Source organism: Neomonachus schauinslandi, chromosome 16 (genome assembly GCF_002201575.2).
Source record: "Neomonachus schauinslandi chromosome 16, ASM220157v2, whole genome shotgun sequence".
Classification (NCBI taxonomy): Eukaryota; Metazoa; Chordata; class Mammalia; order Carnivora; family Phocidae; genus Neomonachus; species Neomonachus schauinslandi.
Window position 1 is genome coordinate 54947027 of NC_058418.1, and position 20277 is coordinate 54967303.

At 47.0% G+C, this 20277-nt stretch overlaps 1 protein-coding gene across 2 annotated transcripts; it reads right to left on the minus strand.

The window, feature by feature from the left end:
* Nucleotides 1–758: 758 nt before the first annotated feature.
* HSDL1 (hydroxysteroid dehydrogenase like 1) lies at nt 759–20177 on the minus strand. 2 transcript variants are annotated; one of them, XM_021702608.2, is made up of 6 exons: nt 20111–20177; nt 12499–12552; nt 9142–9367; nt 8034–8479; nt 7587–7814; nt 759–3146 (listed from the first exon to the last, which is right to left on the minus strand). In XM_021702608.2, exons 3-6 carry the CDS (start codon nt 9359–9361, stop codon nt 3048–3050), a joined length of 993 nt encoding a protein of 330 aa, XP_021558283.1. In that variant the 5' UTR covers nt 9362–9367; nt 12499–12552; nt 20111–20177; the 3' UTR covers nt 759–3047. The 2 variants fall into 2 exon arrangements, with proteins under 2 accessions (XP_021558283.1, XP_021558293.1); XM_021702618.2 differs by lacking the exon at nt 20111–20177 and adding an exon at nt 12673–12724.
* Between the last annotated feature and the right edge of the window lie 100 nt (nt 20178–20277).

Consider the following 20277-nt stretch of genomic DNA (forward strand, 5'->3'; position numbering starts at 1 on the left):
GAACTGGTCTAGGCCACGGTTCTTTCAACAGGCCTTGAGGTCACTGTGCCATTGAATACACAACCCAACTGTCAGTAACTGAGGTAGGCTAGTGAGCTGCAAAAATCCTTGCCGTGTGATAGCAAAGCCCCAAAGTAGGGAACCCGGCACTGCTGCCGGTTCCAAGAACCCTATAAGCTGAAGGGGGGAGTATGAGAGAGGTGTTTTGGAAATCTACCAAGAAAGGATGAGAGCCACAGGATCCTGGTCTTGTCGGTTTTCCACCACTCCAGGTTCTAGAATAACTTCCTGCTTTATGTGTATAATAAGGAATCTGCAAATTCCACGGGAAGGTATATCTTTATTCAAACTGAATACTATTTTAAAGAGTAACAGCCGAGCCAGCAGTGAGACAGACACACAAACAGACTGAACTTGGTTTAGGAGGGCACACGATGTCAAGACTGAGACGACACCACCTAAACCCCCTGGTTCCCAAATGTGGTACCATTTTGAGTAACAGACATTAAAACAGAGCGAGACTCCTCAAAAGCGCTCTCTCCTTGCTGTCTCCCTTTTTCTTTCTACTCTTTTGAACCCACTACAATCTACCCTTCATCCCCACCATGCGACAAAAATGGCTCATGGCAAAACCAGCAGTGATCTCCACGTTGCCAAAGTCCATCAAAATGTACCTTCAACTATTTTCTCAACCTATCAGGAGAATGAGATCAAGAAATCTACTTAGTCTATTTCAAAAGACTTAATAGACACATGGTTATGCACAATTTTCTTGCTGAATTACCAGCTTTTAAGGAATTAGTACCATAAGTGTTCATAGATTAAATTAATTTTAAAGTAACTGTTTCTATGGGGAAAAAGCTCTCTTTCTCATTCCAAATACAAATACATGGAGCAAAACCTCTCCCACAGGAAGCAGAAGCAGTTTTTATTGTTAAATTTTCAGTTTACAGGTTGTTTCAAAGGTTCTTAATTTTCCACATTCTTAGTAAGAAACCCCATCTACAGTGGCCCAATGATGATTCTCAGATGAGCTCTGGGAAAAAGTATTTTATCAAAGGGGAAACCTAAGGAAGATTCTTGGTTTTGATCTTTCACTAGCTTTGCACCCGTCAGCTTACTTACACAGGTCCTGCCAAGTAGAGAATTTGCAAATATCACTGACGTGATTTACTTTTTCTCATCATTTGGCAGTGACTCAGTCCGTAACCTATAAATAGAAACACTGCTGTGCCACGTAACTCCCGAGATAGAAATATGGTGCTTTTACATACAGTTGCTGCTTCTTACTACATGTCAATAAAATTCAGGTTGATGTGGCAGGAAGTCAAATTTTCTCTAGTCTTAATGACCATAAGTTAATTGTTAGGTGAGGGAAAATAGCCAAATGTGACAAAATGAAGGCCTCCAAGCAGACTCCATCAACACCTTCCGTGCTGTGTAACATCGCTAGCAAGTTTTCATATCTGAAGGTCTTCTTTGGTGTAATGAAGGCCTGGTCTATACCTGAAAGAGCTTCTGAACTCAACCACTGATCTTCCGAGTCCAAGTCCGATCTGGAAACAGTGAGGCAATGGCACTGACAAAACTGTGGGTGCGCCATAAAGGCATGGCCAGGCCTAACTCCTAGTGGAATACCATCTCAGATGAAAACAACTCCATACAAGTCCTGATTTCAGCCAATTTACTAGTTTCTGCATCAGTGTCACAGTAATAAACTCCAAATTCTTAACTTGCATACATTGTCACATTCATATAGTGATTTACAGTTGCTGAAGCACTAGAGAGTGGTCCCCAAAAATGTCTGGCTTTATAAGATCCAAGCCAAAAAACATTTATTTCACAGTAGGTGTCAAAGCTAACCCCTATCATGGGGGGTTGCGCACAATGATCGTCACACCAACAAAAGCGTTCACTGTAATGCGTAAATTTGTTACACAAACCAAGAATGAGCTTCTAACTTATTTTAACACATTACTATATATCACACACATAATTTGTCCGTATTTTAACCACTATTCCATAAGTAATTGATGTTTACTCCAATAATGCTACTATAAGAGAATATTACATAGAAAAGTGTATGAAAACCAGATATAACAAGCTCTAAAGGGCTAAATTTCAGTTATAAAATGGGTCATAGGCTGAGAAATCACTACTTATCCACAATAATTATAAATCAAGAGATAACTGAGGGTCAACCATTATAGGTTCAAATCTAAGAAAGAATGAATCAATTCCACAGATAAAAAAAAAACAACCACCAACATAATGTATATTATACATGGCAAACCTATAGCACAAAATTGGGTAGGCTTGTTTACTGCAAAAAGGAGTAACCTAGAATTTCAAGACCCCGTTAAGTTTCCACGTTAAGCCACCTTAGCAAGACATCTTTTTTAAAGTAACTTACCCATAAATAAAGTTGCCCGAATGTACACAACATATATACACAGATGGTTCTCTAGTGAAATATCGCTTGAAGAGCAGCATTTTCATACACAGAGTCAAACAGAGCTATACAATAGGATATACAGGGATTTCTACTGCTAATTACACCAGCGATCTTACTTATAACACTTTCAAAGTCTTTCCTGATGAACATTTGAAAACCAATACTATAATTCATGTACCGAAATGATTTCCCTTAAAAAACAACATTGGAAACTACGAGAGCTGACAAGTCATTATATTTTAATATCAGATTGCTATAGCTCCTAGAACAACATAAATCACACGGCTTTGAGACAGCTTCGAGAAAAAAAAAGAGAAGCATTACAATTTAGGTTCCCTCAGTAGGTTCTTGTGCCTCAGTCACTGTGTGCTCTGTGCCATCCACATGATGCGGCCCTTGTGGTTTTTCCACAGCATTTTCTAAAAGTATTACGTGTGCTTTGCAAATGATGAGTCAACAGTATGCTAAATCAACCAGTAATAAAACCAGTAATAAAAGAAAATACAGAAGATAAATTAAATGTGTCCTTCCAAACGTCAGAATACTGCAGGTTCCCAGGAGGTGGCAAAACTTCCCAAACCATCATGCAGTTTCATGCTTTGCAGGATAAGGCCTCCTTACGTAAAGAACGATTGAGAACATTTGCTCCCCACACCCAGAGCCATTCAGGCATATACTGTGCAAAAAGAAACTAAAAATGAAAGAGAAAAAGGTTAGAAGGTTAGAACCCAAAGCACAGACCCTTAAGTGTCAGTATATGACTTTAATACAACAAACATCACCAAAATAAATACAAAAAAAAAGGAAAAGCCCTTAGGTGCTCTTGTACCCAAGCACCTATTTTTGCAAAAGAACCTATGCTAGACTCCCTGGGAATACAACACACATGACCACTGCCTGCCCACCCCTTCTCTAATGAGGCTGGACAGACTCACACGCAGTAATACAATCCCATTCTTACTTAACCTGGTATCAATAACACATTCATTTGGTTAAGAATGACAAAACCACTCGAGGAACAAAGGGCAGCTGAAATGGATAAATGCATCCGTGATTAGTACTGTGTGAGCGGCAGGCTGGGGTGAAATGAAACAAGAGGGATATATGGCAATGTCCAGAAACCTTCCTGGTCGTCACACCTGGGGTGCTGTTGCTACTGGCAGCCAGTGGGTAGAAGTGAGGGATGCTGCTGAACAGTCTACAGTGCCCAGGACTGCCTCCCCACAAGGGATTATCCAACACCAAATGCCAACAGTGCTGATGGGGAGAAACCCTGCACTGTGCGGACGCGTTTGTCCAAGACTGAGCTGAGCACAAGTTCTAACTGTATTAGAACTTGTGCTACTATAAGGAAGGGAGATGAATGGGAGGCCCGTCTCAGTCGGTGGAGCATACAACACTTGATCCCAGGGTTGTGAGTTCAAGCCCATCATGGGCATAGAGCTTACTTTTTTTTTTTTTAAAGATTTTATTTATTTATTTATTTGACAGAGAGAGAGACAGCGAGAGAGGGAACACAAGCAGGGTGAGTGGGAGAGGGAGAAGCAGGCTTCCCCGCGGAGCAGGGAGCCCGATGCGGGGCTCGATCCCAGGACCCTGGGATCATGACCTGAGCCGAAGGCAGACGCTCAACGACTGAGCCACCCAGGTGCCCCTAGAGCTTACTTTTAAAAAAAAGGAAGGAAGGGAGATGAACAGGCCACTGGCAAGTGCTAAAATTCTAGCCTTGAACAGAAAGTAACAGAGGTCACCCCAGACCCAGGGAAGCCGCACGGAAAAGGAGGGGGTCCCGGTATCAGGGACAGCCACAGCGGTCCATTGCAGGTCCCAGAGAAGCTCCACCTCGCCACCTCAGAGACAGGAGCCCCGTATTTGCCCAGGAGCCATGGGAAACTTTCTGGGGACACAACTAAGGTCTCTCTGGACCTCTTTAAAGAGCCAGGATTTTGTGGATAAAATACTGGGATACTCCTCCTTGGAGCTACTATTTTAAAGCGAAAGATTCCAAACATAAGGAGATAAAAGAAGTCAGCTTCAGGTCCCTTAGGAGGACCCTGGAAGTAGGGATCCGCTCAAACACGTAGGCACCTGGGACAGACTACAGAACTGGACCCCCTCTTCCAAGTACAGTGGTGCCCCCACTGTCCTGGTTTTGCTTTCCACGCTTTCAGTTACCCATGGTCAAGGTCAACCGTGGTCCAGAAGCAGATGATCCTCCCCACTTACCGCCCTGTCAACAGCAGCCTAACGCGACGTCCCCTCACTCCCTCTCCTCACACAGGCAATTTATCGTGTCATGTCAGCACAACAGGAATGCTGCGTACCGTGCAGGTATTTTTGGAGAGACCACCTTCACATAACCTTTATCATAGGATATTGTTATAATTGTTCTATTTTATTATTAGTCTTTGTTGTTAGCAGCTCACTGTGCCTCCTTTATAAAGTAACGTCATCACAGGTATGCACGCACAGACAGGAAAAACCACAGTCTGCATAGGGTTCGGCACTATCTGTGGCTTCGGGCGTCCACTGGGCGCCTTGGAACATATCCCCGCTGATAGGAGGAGGACTACTATGCATTTTTTCAGCATTTATTTAATGGAGACGGGATCAACGCCTAGAAATCCGTTTGTTTTTAATTTCCGTTCAATACGGCCGCTGTCTATCACGGGGGACCAGCAGCAGGATGCACCTTGCCGTTTCTTACGACAGTAGGTGTAGAGCCCTCACGGGGGCATCATTTCCGACTTATCCTAATGGGTCTTAGCACCCTGGGGAGCAGGATGGAAAGAGCTAATGGAAGAGGAGAGAACTGCATCCTCTGTGTCCTGATAGATTAGAAACTAAAGGGGTGACTCATCTACGTGTTTATAGGAGGAGAGCGGGGAGGGGAGGGAGGACTGGATCTTTGGCTCTGGAAGGCTCTGTGCGTGTTCAGAGACCTGACCCACCTGTCTAGGCCTAGGAAAGGAGCTGTCCTCCCCTGCGACAAAAGCCAACGGTAACTGACAGCCCCTGCGGGGAGCCAGAGCCAGAGGAGGAAGTCAATGGCAAATGCACATGTACAGCTGGCTGGAAATCTGCATTGGCAATGAAAATGCCGACGCCATTATTTCCCAGAGACTGGAATGGTTAGGACCTAGGTAAGAAATGGGGATGGAAAGGAAGGAAAAGATCCCAAAGAACTTGGGCTGGATCCTCGAGCCAGAGTTATTCCAAAGGTAGAAACAAGCTGCAGTGAAGGTGTGTGGTTCCCAGTTCCCTTCCTGGCTGGCAGCGGGCGTGGGAACTCAGGCTAGGCAGGGGGGCCCTGACCTCTGAAACGGCTGCTGGCCTGCCTCCCCTGGACCCTCACCCACATCTCAATATGCAGCCCCAGAGCCTTCTCAAGGCCAACCAGCTCCCCTCTCCTCTAAATGCCACGTCTTCTTTTTCCAATAGCAACACACACGCACTACGTGGAAACAAATATGCCAAAAGTGGGTAGAAATTGAGAGCAGACTGCAGGCCCATCCAGAGAGCTCAGATGCCCCCGCTTGCCAGTCCCCGTGGCTTTTTCTATCTTCCTACACCAGGAACACAGCCCCCAGAGTAATAAGCAAGACACTTACTGGTCAAGTTGTCAAGTTAATGGCTTTTCCAACCTAATACATACCCACGTGCTTCTGGCCTTCACCTCGAGTAACCCAAACAGAAGGCTACAAGCTTTTCCGCCTTACTCTGTGTTCCGAAGCTGACAACCCTGCCTCATGCACTTCTGAAAACGAGAAGAAAGGCTCCCAAATCAACACTGATAACTAGTTAACAAAGCCAAGACATTTGACTCCTTTATAGCTGTTTTAAGTTCAAATCATTTTTTTCTATTTTCTGCTTGCAAATCGTTAAGACAACTAGCACAACACAAAGAAGACACCATCATCTGATTACATGAATGCCAAGAAGGCAACAGAGGCCAGTTCCCAAACAGCTCCTGTGCAGAAATGGTGTCCTGCAGACATCCGTAAGGGCTGGGCCAGCCGAGGAGCGAGAACACCTCCGCCCTAACCTCTGTGCACGCTCACCAAAAAGAACTGTTTATGCAGACTTAGCAATGACCAGTAAAAGGCTGTGAAATCACTACAGAGGCCATCCCGGCAGGGGCTCCCACAGGGTCCCTCACACAGGAGCAGCGCCCAGCTCTCTGCCCCCAACACTGTCACTTCAAACCTCCCCACTCCGCAAGCCCCCACTCACAGGAGCCAGCAGTCAGCAGCCCCTGCTCGTCCCCTCCACTGCACTCTGGGTCCGGCCCCCACTGCCGGGAACCATGCCTTCTCCCCCCACCTCATCTTCGGGCTGCTCTTCTCCACACACCCCTTCCCACCAGCACTTACTCCCAGCCACATCTCTGCTACCGGAAATGGAATAACAAACACAACGGCTTCCTCCAGCCAAATCCACCTGCCCCCGTGCCAGCACAGCCTTATTTGTGGAGCGGGAGGTTGCCATGGCCCTCCCCACACTCACCTACTCACTGCAATCCGCAGCTCCCTAAAAGGCTCCCAAAACTGCCTTCATCCAAGGCATTGAGCACTTCCAAGACCCTACAGCCAACACAGGCTATCACTCTTACTCAGGCCCTAACGTGGAAGACTGACCGGGATAAGCACAGATATTGCTTTATAAGGTGTGTTTGACACATCAAACTTCCTCCAGGAAACTCCTTACGGGTTAAAAATTGACAGAGGATTGAATAAATAAAGCTCCTTCTGACTAAAGAAACTTTTAGCCAAATCTTTCAATAAAAGTAAGAACTAATGTTGATTTTCTTATCTATTTATGTGGTGATGGCAAATTTAATAATCTTTATGCAAAGAGTCCCCATGAATACTGAGTATTTTATACTCCCGCCATTTCCTGTAGTAAAGCAGCATACTTCATCTCTTAGGTGCCACACGGATTAAACTATCAGTAAGAATTGCACAGAAGAGAATTTAGGGACTTAACCAGAACGACTACGAGTGTCAGGTTTAAGAATCAGAATGTGCAATTCTCATGTTTCAGCAGTAGGTTTCAATCGGATGGCCATGTATCATTTAGAAAGGTTTAGGATGCATTAACCTAATTACAAGAGTTGAGCGCATACTGTTACCTGGATAGAATGGGACCAGTATCCTGTGGTCCTTTTTGAAATGCCAAGGGTAGAAACAGCATGATGTGCATACACTTTCGGTGAAGGCACCAACCACGGACACTTGTGCAGAAAGCTGCCAGGTGTGGTCACGTTGGTGGCCACGTAGAATGGGATGAGACTCTGTACAAAGATTCCTTTAGAAGCATATTCATACTGCAGTGCTCTGCTGAAGTGGTCTAAATAAGCCTGTTAAAACAGAACAAGGGTAAAGACTTAACGGGCGGGGGGTGGGGAGGGGGTACTTGGAAGAAAATTCAGAAGAAAACAGGCTTATGACCATTTCGGGAGAAAGTACAGCGTAAGTTAACACGAGCTGGGGACAAAGAGCTCAACAAACTGGACCAAACCACATAATAAATGTCCTCCTGCTTTATGACTTTGCTGTCCGAATCAGGAACACATTACCTTAGAAGCAGAATACGCAGCCAGCTGGGGAGTGGGTTTGCAGCAGGAGCCGGATGAGATGGTTACAATGGCACCCTTCTTTCTCTCCAGCATCCCTGGTAACACTATATGGACCATCAAACTAGCCGCAGCAATGTTTACGTTTATGATGTCCCAGAGTTTGTCCTCGGAGACCTGAGTAAAATACTGGGGGTAGGGATAAAACACGCCTACGTGATTCACCAAGATGCCAATGTCTTTGTCCTTCAAGGCTTCTCGAATCGGGTCGTAGATCTCGCGGCCGTGGCTGAAGTCCGCAACTATAACTTCGGTTTCCACTTTGTAGGTGTTAGCTATGTCTTTAGCGACCATCTGCAGCTTGTCTTGATTGCGGCTAATCAGGATGATACTGAGACCACGGCTTGCTAGCTCTTCTGCGTACGCTCTGCCGATCCCATCGGTCGCACCTACAATACAGGCCAGGGAATGTGAGCACGCTCGTTTCGTGGTGTGACCTTCAGAGCGAACCTTAAATACCCCATTTCTGGGTTTAAGCTGAAAAGGGTTCACACTAGAAATAAACCCAGTTTATTTCTCATACTGATCACTATGTCGAGTACAACGTTGAATCCAAAGATGAACGACACCTTAGTCAAACACTCTTCCAGACCCCCTGACAAGTAGAGGAAGGGCAGTCTCACGTTCACCGAGCTGGTAGTGAGATACAGCAGGAAACGGTTTTCAAACTTATATCTGGCTTGAACGAGTGCCAGGGAGGTACTTTCCTGGGAAACAATGATAAATCAAAATGAAATTTAAAAGAAGGGAACTGACAGTGGTGACAATTTCTAAGGACAATCTCAAAAGGGAGCGAAAGGAAAAACAAGAGGTGGGAAGGTGGGCTGAGGCAGGACCGGGAACAGGAGGACAGAATAAGAAGGGCAAAAGTCATTCCAAGAGGAGGGCACTAAGAAAATGTGGACAGAATCACAACAGAACTGTGTTCCTGTGAACACATCACAGTGAATTCAATGGCTCCTCGAATAAGGCACCCCACTGAAAACACAGCTTACACAGAAGAGATAATACTGTTTTGAAATCAGGCAAGGACTGAAATCTCCTCTCTTACCACTCACGACTGCCCATCTTCCATACTGCTTGATCAGATCTGCTCTGCTCACCAGGCGTGGGATGAAATGCAGTCTGACCAGGCTGTAGAAGTCACAGATGACAGTGATGCTCTTCCTGGCTGTGTACCAGGCTCCGACCAAGGCCAGAGCTTCCATGTAGCAATTGCATGACCTGGCGATCTCCCTATACAAGAGGTAGAAGCTGTCAACGGCAGCCATGGCAGCCTGCAGGGAAGGGGAAAGAGAGAGGTGTTCTTTGCTTAATTACGTTAAAGGAACATGCAGAGTGGGAATGAAGAAAGACATCTAAGGATGTCAGAGCTTATCAATTATGCACTCAAATAACAGTAACGCTTCAAATGCATGTAACCCATGGATCCACTCAATGTATAATCTCGTTAACATCTGCAGCTTATGAAGTCCTTTTCTTCCAAGGAGATTAGTCAATGTAACTACCAAGAGCTATCAAATTCCTACTGAAATTCAGGCACTGTGCTGCATGTTGTGGATACAGAGATAAACACAATATGCTCTGCGCCCTAAAAAAGCTCCTCGCCCAGCACAGTGACAGACACAGACTTTTAATTCATGTAACAGCTGAGAGGTGTGTTTACTTCTCTGCTTTCTTCATCATCAGCCAGCACAGAGGGCCTACCACCCACACAGAGACAAAGTAGAAGGAACAGCGGCGGTCTTAAGATACCACCTTGGCCAAAAAGAGCTTACAATCCATTTGAGACAAAACTAAGCTGTAATAAACTTTCCCATAAATTGTATTATGTATACATAATATGCATAAACGCTTATTTACAAAGGGATAATCCCCAAGCTTAAGGAACTGGTTTTCTTAAACAAGAGAGCAAGCACTCCTCCGTCTTACTGCCGTCGTGGGCACCCCTAACTCTGCCCTGCGCCTTACATCTAAGGGAAGAGTCCAGTACGACTCCTATAAGTATCCACACGGCAAGCATTTCCAAAGCACCTACTACGTTCCATGGACCGTGACAGATGCTAAGGATTCAAAGATGAGTTAAACAATTGCACCTAGGAAAACAGAAGGACACTTAACAAAACTACTTTAAATGCCATATGAACTGCTTTGTGGGCCTCTGTGGTGCGGGACGACCCTGCAGAGGCAAAGGCCAGGCGCCACCAAGGCTGATGAACTTGGTCCTAGACGAGGCCTGGGAACTGCGGAGGCTGGGTCCAGCTGTGTGCTGTCTGCGAGGGACAAGATATGGAAGGGATCACAAGAGCCTGCAGTTAAATTACAGCAAGCTCTGATGTGCACAAACACAAGGATATAGAATTTATTACATAAAAGAAAAGATGACTTTACTCCAAAATATATATATAACACTTCTGGGAATGGCCTCTCTTTCGAAGTCCTGTTAAAATAGAAAAAAAAAAAAAAAATTCGCGAAACCAAGAGAATTCCCAACGATAGTAGCAAAAATAGGCATAAGCTTAAGGAAGAATGAGTGAATGCTCCACTGCAGTGTAATCTGAGCCCAATCAAGTTCTGCAGAGTGAAAACGAGCAAAGCAGGAGAAAAACCAATTAGCCACTGAAATGGAACACATTCTAAGACTGGCAGCATCCTGTGATAAAAGGCATAAAATAATGGAAAACCTGTTGAATATAGAGAGAGATAGGTATGTGAATATAGAGAGAAATAGGTATGTGAATATATATATATATATACTGATACATATATGAACGTGTAATCCAAATTACAAACCAACAAAGGATACAAGGAAATAGGACAGAAAACTGCAGAGAGGAGCAGGCCGCAGGATTCCCAAATGCCCCACAACAAGGACACAGTTGCTCAGGCAGGATGCTGTACACGGCTACCATATTACTAATTGTGTGGACGTGGCATTACATTAAAGAAATGTTTTCCCCCAAATGGCAGAGAAAACAACTGAAGTTGGGCCATCTCATATCCTATTGGCAAGTGCTATATCCTGGGGTTCTGTTCATAGAGACGCACCTCCCACAAGAATGGCAAAACTGATCGTGAAAAGAAAACTGTAAACTGTATTAACTCCACAAGCCAAATCCTTAATAATATAAGAACAATGAAATGCTCCTTTGGGGTAATTTTTCTTCAAGGACCACACTAGCTGAGATTTTCTGAAATCTGAAGTGTCAAGATCAACGAAGTCTGGACTGAAGAGGCCCTTCTAGTCCTGATCAGTCTGCCATTCAGAAGGCAACAACACTCTGAGGGTTCCTCCCAGATCCCTGGAAATACATTCACAGTGAGGATCATCTGTCTCAAATATGTCCATTCTCTCCCTGCGGTGCAGGAATGCCCCTCCAAGCTTCTAGACGCTAGAGACAAGGGAGTGTCGCGTCACCCTTCTCAAGGGCCCTTGTTCTGCAGCTCAGGACACAGCCAGGTCCCTGCGGAGGTAGCTGGTGGACTGCGCAAGCCCCTGATCTGGCATGCCACCACTGTGTTTGCCCTGGCTGTGGCCCTCAATAATCATAACGGCAAGACTCCCAAACAAAGGAATAAAACAGTAATTTCTCATAGGAAAGAACATAAAAACGAAATCCCATGTTAAACCTTCACTTTGGGAAGTTCCTGAAATAATTTCTTAAAAGCATCTATGTGCCTTCTGTCATAACTAATCTAATACGAAGCCACAAGGAAAGTAAATGCAAAACAATAGTATTTGTAGGTACTAGTACTTTTCCAACACAATGTAATAAAATTAGGAATAACAAAACTACAGCAAAAAAATCTGGATTCTTGGAATATTAAATCTATTCTCCTAATAACAGGTGGGTGGGGGTGCCCGGGTGGCTCAGTCGGTTAAGCATCTGCCTTCAGCTCAGGCCATGATCCCAGGGTCCTGGGATCAAGCCCTGCATCATCGGGCTCCCTGCTCAGCGGGGAGCCTGATTCTCCCCCCTGCTGCAGCTCTCTCTCTCTCTCTCTGTCTCTTTCTCTCTCAAATAAGTAAGTAAATAAATAAATCTTAAAAAAAAAAAAATAACAGGTGGGTGTAGATCTGAGATACTGAAACACTGTTTTCTATGAAAATTTATATCCTATGTATCAAGATCTACTGGGTTGTCACCAAAGCAATACTTGTGGGAAAATTAACTACACCCAGGGTCTGCAACAAGGTTCTAGCTAAAAAGGAGTAGCTCAGATATGGCTCATGAAATGGTCTCAGACTAATGTGAAGCTGTGTAAAGGGAACTTCTTCTCCCCTCAAACACCACTTTTTCCAAGAATTTGAACATTGGTGAAGGAAAAACTATCGAAAGGGGCCTGACTACAGAGGAGATTCCCGATTTTTCTGCTGTGGTCCTTAACTACCTTGCTTTTCTCTCACCTTCTCTCAGCCGGTTCTGGGTCTTCAGGAAAATGCTGCTGTCTTAAGGCCAACCTGCAAACAAAAAACAGCATGAAACAAACTCCTTTCTTTTGCCCTCACAGCTCAGCTGGGAAAACTTTATATAAACATAAGACCAAAGTTCTTCAAAATTAAGGAAACTCAAATTCTTACACCATGAATCCCCTGTGCAGACAGCAGAGCATTTCCTCATCTCAGAAAAAGGAAGGCACCAACAGCATCTGCAGAAAGACCCAGCTGCAATGTGCCCGCTTTTCCCTGGGCCTTCTTTCTTAAGGAACATTTCATTAAACGGAACAAAACCAGTTACAATAGCTGGGAGAGAGGTGGTGCTCTGCACAGACACTGGGAGCTCAGGACACAAGGCCCTGGAGCAGGCGGGCAGGGAAGGGAGCAGGCTGGGCCACTCTCACTCCCCGATGCCTGCCTGGGCTCGCCGCGGGCCTCAGCCCTCTCCCTGCAAGCCGCCTTCTGATGCTCCACCTGCAGAGCCCCTGAGCTTCCCCACTACTGCGGCCTGGCACCTCGATCCCACATTCCTGGCAGATTCCGCCGGCCGCTGAGCCCCGGCATCCAGCACTTGCCTAATCAGCTGGCAGAGGTGGCAGGAAGAAGTGTCCTGCGGTATTCGGAGCAGCCCCTTCCAGCCCGTGAGTGGGGCCAGCACTTTCAGAATGCGCAAAGGAAAAGAACCTCTGGCACACCTTTCCCCTTCTTTCCACCCTAGACTCGGTTTTAGAAGACCCCCTGCAGGCTGAGTTGCTCCACGGCTGAGGCCAAATCTTATTCCTCTCTGTTCTTCTAGCCCCTTCCACGGGCCTTGGCCCAAAGCAGGAGCTCAGCACTACCCGGTCTCTAGGTCAGCTCTCATCCTGCACTTTCTCGTTCACCAGCTCGCAAGGGGACCACCAACCTCTCCCGATCCTCTACAGACAGAAAAACCGCATATGTAAAACCCACCAGCAACCTCCTGCTCAGGTGCATCAGAAAGATGCACCAACTTCAGAGATGCTCTGAGAACAGCGGTTTCAAGGGCCTTGGACCTGGCAAGGCCTGGCTTCCTGGCTCTGCTCATCACACTCCCCTCCACCGTCCTGTCACAGGGTACCAGGGCGACATTTAACATCACAGTTCCACCACAGGCAAGCACCTTAAACATATACTGTCATGGCTACATTTGTTTTCAATCACAGAGAATCAGAGGGCTGACAGTGTTCTAGGCCTGGCCTACAGCCTTGAGCGACAGCATGCCATCTCATCATTCCCCAGACACAGCTCAAGATGGAGACCTGACTGACAGCCACCAAACTCACAGAAGACTGAGACATTCCAACACCAACTTATTTAGGAACAATAAACAATACCGCCAAGAAGTCTAAACACGCATGGTCACTGCGTAGGCAAGTCCACCTGGAAAACCAAACTACTAAAACAGCAACGAACAGCTAAGTGTCAGACACTGAGGACCCTTCCCCAGTAAGCCAGGAGTCCCTGCGTCGCTGTGTGCACGGAATTCACCAAGATAAACAGAGCAACTCCGTGCAAAGTGGCGAGGGTACTGCTGCAGGGCACAAGGCCCTCCTGGGCAGAGAGGAAGCAAGGGCACCTCACTGCAAAAGGTTCGGCCTGCCAGGAAATGCTGACAAACTCAACCGGCTCACAGCACAGGAACTGCACCCAGGGGTGGCTAGGGGGCTGGAAGGGAAGGCCAGACTGTAAAAGGTCTTTATGACAAACAGAAGCGTGCGGACTGACTCTCTAAGTCCCTTCTGCCGAAGGAGGGAGCCAATCGGGTTTGTTGTAAAAGGCGGCTGGCAGCAGCGGGGGCCGGCTGTGCAGGGAGAGAGGGGTCCGGGACCCTCGTCCTTCCAGATGGGGACAAGGCAAGGCTGAACGGAGAGCGCATGGCTTTGTGATGACTCCACGCTGCTTCTCAGACACACCAGACGTTTTCCTACTTTCGTTCATACCCTGATGGACGGACCATAAATGGAAAATAACAGGACATTAGACATTCCTGACATCCTCTCAGTCCTCTCCCCACCCTTGAGTACATGATGGAAAATAATGTCTTCCTAATGAAAGAACAGATCAAGACGTCCCCCAAAGCCATTAGGATCTAGGAAGTCTCACGGAAACCAAGTTCAAAGGAGTTTATTACACATTTAAGTCCAGAAGCCTACCAAGATACCTAGCTGCATTTAACTTGCTATGAGGGTTTGACTAGTTCATTTTTCTGCAGATAGGTATTAGCCTAAAACTTAGAGAAATCCTTTATAAAGCAACACTGAAACACAGTAAACTTCTGGCCCCTATCCAATCTGCTTGTAAAAGTTATTATAAAGCTTTGTTTTCTTGCCTCTACAGAAAACTCAATCATCATTTTTCACCAAAATAGGAGAAAAACAGGTGGAGGGAAAGAGTCAGAGCTGTCCCCAAAATAGGAAGACAGCAATTTCCTATGGTCTGTTAGGCACTTTCTACTTCTACAGGGCAATATTCATCAGGGCTAATGCATTGAACACATCCTAGGTAAACTACAAACTTTGGGTGATGACGATGGGTCCATATAGGTTCGTCCTTGATTTAAAAAAAAAAAAAAAAGGTACCATTCTGGTGAGTGACGCTGACAGTGGGGAGATGCTCCGTGTGCGTGGGAGCTGGGGGTATACGGGCCATCTCTGTACCTTTGTCTCAATTTTACAGTAAACCTAAAACTGCTCCCAAAGAGTCCTAAAACAAATCCTGTGGGAAACAACAAACAAACCCTAAAGGTAATATTGGAAGTCTAAAAGTGTCACGGGAAAATTATGGTCAAAACTGCAAGGAGAAAAGTCACCTCTTCAAAGCACAGCTATGGGGGTGCCCTCCTGGCTCAGTCTGTAGAATGTGCGACTCTTGATCTCGGCGTCGTGCATCATGAGTTCGAGCCCCACGTTGGGTGTAGAGATAATAAAATAAATAAACAGAACAAAGCACCGCTGTGACCCGTAACGTTCTCCTGACCCAGAGTTTAGCGGGCTCAACCTAGCAGGGATGAGGGCAGGCAAACCTCATGCAAAACCTTCATGAATCAAGAGTTCTGGGGGAGAAGTCTTGGCTCAAACACTGACATCACCAAGTTATCTAAACGCATGAGGCCTGAGGGTAAAAGGACATCAGACAGACTGGCCACAACGTTTTCAAGGAAACGAAGCAAGCATGATGGGAAGACAGTTAAAGCACCACCAAACAAAGGCAGCAAGCCTGGTGGGCTGAACAATGGCCCTGGGAGATGGCCCCGTCCTGATCCTCACATGTCCACCTCATGAATGCTCCACCTTACGTGGCAAAGAGGACTTTGCATATGTGATTAAGCTAAGGACCTTGAAACCAGGAGATGATCCTGGATGATCCGGGTGGGTCCCTGTGATCACACGTGTCCTTGGAGGAGGGAGGCAGGTCAGAGTCGGAGGAGATGTGATCAAGGAGTGGAGGTCAAGGAGGCAGCGGGCAGGATTAAAAGACGGGAGGCCATGGGATTTGAGGATGGGGAGAGGGGTTACCCTCTAGAATGCAGGCACCTCTAGCATCTGGCAAAGGCAGGAAAGATATTCTCCCCGGAGCCTCCAGGAGTGACACAGGCTTGCTGACACCCTGACTTTAGCCCACTGAGGCTGATCTCAGACGTCTGACCTCCAGAACTGTGAGAGAATAAATTTGCACTGTTTTAAACCACTAAGTTTGTGGTAATTTGTACAGCAACAATAGGAAATTAAGATGGATCAATGGATGGAAGGACAGAAAGAGACGGTCAGCCTCGTTTTTAAGACAGTACAGAAACAAGCTGCAAATCCTGCACATCCCTTAATCCAAAAGCTTCTAGTGTTTGAAGGAGCCAGAAACAGCCTCAGAGATTCCTATGATCTTCCCCCGAGTGGGGCAGGCCTGAGGGGGTCCTGCCCATCCTCATCCACAACTGGCACTGTGCAGCTTTTCAATAAGGCTCCAGGGCTGTGGACTTCATTTTCGTTAAGGTTTTTTCATAGACAGAGCTCTTCTTTCACACAGAGTCTGCATCGGTCTTGCTGTCGGCACCGAAATCCTGTCTGTCCTCCCAAGACCAGCTCAACCCCCCATTCAATGCCAGTGCTGATAATTGCCAGCGACACACAAGGCCTGGGATGAAGGGGAGCCCTGCGCCTCTTCCCTCTCCTTCATCGGCCACTGCACCGAGCCCCCCGAGTTCCTGTCTGTCTTACCCACACGGCCCTTCCCGCACCACTGTGTATTCCGTTCAGCTGTTTCCCTTGTCTCTTGGTTCCCCAACTAGAGCACAGGCCTCTCGAGGGCAGATGTATCCACAACTAATTTTGCTGTCACTTGAAAAAACTGAAAAATATGCACAAAAGTTGTCAAACCTATTACGCGTAGTTCAAAGAATAACCAAACACCCACGCGGCCACCCCACTTAGAAGCCTCATAGTTTCTTCCCTGATCATATTATCACCTTCCGCCACCCTGGGGGTTACCACCCTCCTCAATTCTGACATCACCGTTCCCTTGTCCTTTTTTAAAAAAAAAAAACAGTTGTATGATTACCCCAGCAGGGATTCTGAAAGAAAGTGCTCAGTTTTGTCTGGTTTTGAACTTCCTCTAAAGGAATCACAGCACGTGTATTTTTGGTGACTTGTTTCTTTCAGTCAATGATGTTTTCGAGACTCGTCCATGCTCCTGGAGCTGCAGGTCATATACTTTCACTGCTGCACACTAGGTCACGATACAAACACACCCGGAGTCACACATCCATTCTATCGCTGATTTGCATTTGCGTTGGGGTTTTTCTGGCTTTCACTCTACAATTATGAACAGAGGTGCTGTGCACACTCACTCACATCACCCGCGCACAGGGACACACCTGAGTCAGACTGCTGTACCACAGGGCATCCGTGCATTCAGGTAGGCACTGCCCAAGCCGCTGGGCCGATCCCCACGCCCACCATCAGCCAGTGTGAGTTCACAGTGCTCATCCCCAATGGCTGGTACCCGTAGGCTCACCTTCCGCCCACAGGGTGGCCTTGAAACGGGGGCTCACTATGGTTCTAACTTACATTTCCTGATTATGGATAAGGTTGATTGCATCCTTACGATGCTTCTGTGCTGTTTGTGTGGCTCCTCGTCTGTGAAATGCCTGTTCCTAGCTTTTGCTCTTACTTCTACTGTGTTGCCTTTCTTTTCTTTCTATATTCTGGATACTGGTTCTCTATGTTTGCTATCTTTATAGTGCTTTTGATGAACTGAACGTCTTGATTGTAATGCAGTCAAATGGATTAATCTTTTTCCTGTATGCTTTGTGCTTTGTTACGTTTCACTTCAGAAATCCCCTCTTAGCCCCAGGACATAAAGGTATTTTCCAATATGATTTTCTCAAACTTTTCACAATTTTGTGTTTCAGATTTAAGTCTTTAACCCTCCTGTGGCTCTGTGATGGTGTGAGGCTAGGATCGCACCCATCTTTAATATTCCTCCTCAGCAGCTGGTGTAAGGTTGTGTATAAAAATCTGTGTAATAAATAGAAGCAAATACTGGTTTGTGTTCAAAGCTCAAATTTCACTCTTGAGGAGAAAAAAATGTAAGGAGCTTCTCAAATTTTGTGTCAGCACTTTGACAAAATTATTATTGGTGTATCATGACATTTTGGAATTTCTTTCCTTCCCTTGCCAATTTTTGGGATACCGCTAACCTGAATTCATGGGGAGCTCAGCGGAAGGGCAGAAATGGGAGTTCTCATCCAAGATCCAATAGGCCTGGGTTTCTCCATTTGGAATTAAAATAACAATGGCATCAACTCCTAGGTATCAACCCAAGACAACTTACACAGAAACTTGTAGAACCACATTCCCAGCAGCACTATTCACAATAGCTAAAACATGGGGACAACCCAAATGTCTATCAACAGACAAACAGATAAACAAAACGCGATCTATCCACATCCCAGAATATCAGTCAGCAATAAAAAGAATGAAGTAGGATGCATGCTGCTACACAGACAAACCCTGAAAACACTATGCTCAGCGAAAGAAGCCAAACACCATATGATCCAATTTATATGAACTGTCCAGATAAGGCAAATCCAGAGACAGAAAGGAGATTAGGGTTTCCAGAGCACAGGCGCAGCGGGAATGGGGAATGACTGCTAATGGGGAAGGATTTTTTCCTGGGATGATGGTTAAATAGTGGTGGTAGCTGCACACAGTGAAGAGGCTGCTATGAAGAGCACCCTTTTAAATGGCTAAGAGGATGAATTTTATGTTATATGAATTTTATGTCAATTTTTAAAATCTACTAAAAAAAAATACTGATTTGTTGAACTCTACGCCCCTGGAATATTCATTACTGTAGTGACTAAACCACAGATTCTGAAAATAGACCTCCTGGAGTCAGATCAAGGCTCTGCGCCCCCCACCCCCACCCCAAGAGCTGTACTGGGTGAAAGTGAAGTTACTTGGCCTCTGCATTTTCCTTACATTATCTTATGTTACCTAAACACGGAGGTAACAGTTCCAGCCTAAGATTTCGTAAGAATTAAACGAAGTCATACATATAAAGCACTGAGAACAGTGCCCAAATTTCAGTGCTCAATAAACCTTAGCTATTAGCTGCTGGAACTCCGTGTTCAACGTTAGCTAGGGGCTATCTGCATGGGTCAGGGTTAGATCCCAGAGCTGGCTTTAAGCCAAAGACACCGCTAAGGGCTTTATCCCTGACCCCTCACTGTTCTCTCACCAACGTTAGGAGGCAGAGTTATAATCATCCCGTTTACAGACGGGGAAACTGAGGCCGACAGAGATTAAAGTGACATAGCCAAGACCCCACGGGAATTCGGGTCAAGGTCTCCCAAAGTCCAGAGCCCTGGCTAGCCTCCCCACTGTGAGACCCCCGGGCGGGCATCCTGCTGGCATCGCCGCGCAGGCTCCAGGGCTTGGGTCTGCTGGGCGGCACGTTCCTCCGAACCAGGGACAGCCTCATCCATCTCCGGAACCCTTCCATTCCAGCACCTGACGGCGCCCAGCAAACCCCAGCAAACCACCGCGCTTCGGGAGCCGCTGGTGCCCTCTCTCCAAGAGCTCCCTTATTCCGAATTACTCCTAATTCAGAACAAAGACAACAACAAATCCCACTCCAACCAAGTCCTTTAGAAATGAGAATAAAGGAGCACGGACAAAGGGGTGACTCTCGGAGCCTCACTGGGACCCCCGGGCTAGAGTCTGGGGCCAGAAGGGCCGCGCTCGGGTGGGTGGGGCCCCATATCTGCCGAGTCCTGGGGGAGGGGGCGGACCCAGAACAGGGGGTCCTCCGGGGGTGCAACGCCGGGATGGAGTTGGGAAGGGGCGCCGTGGGGCTGGGGGACGAGTCTGGAAGGAGCGATGCCGAGGCCGGGGTCCGAGGGAACGGAGAGACGAAGGGGTTCCGGGGGTCCGGGGTGCCGATGGCGCCGAGGGGCACGGTCCCGGGGGGCGTGGCGGGGAGCACCCGGAGGGATGGGCCGAGGGAGAGCAAGTGGGGCCGGGACCCGGGGCCGGGCGCGGGGAGGCGGGGGGGTGCGCGGTACCTGCAGAGGCTGCGCAGTCTCCGAGACGGTCCCGCCAGAGCCGCGCGGCCGCCGCCCCGGTCACCACCACCACCACCACCACCACCACCTCCACCCCTGTCACCACCACCGCCGCAGCTGCCGCGAGCCGCGCCCCACGTGACCCGCGCACGCGCCGGGGGCGGAGC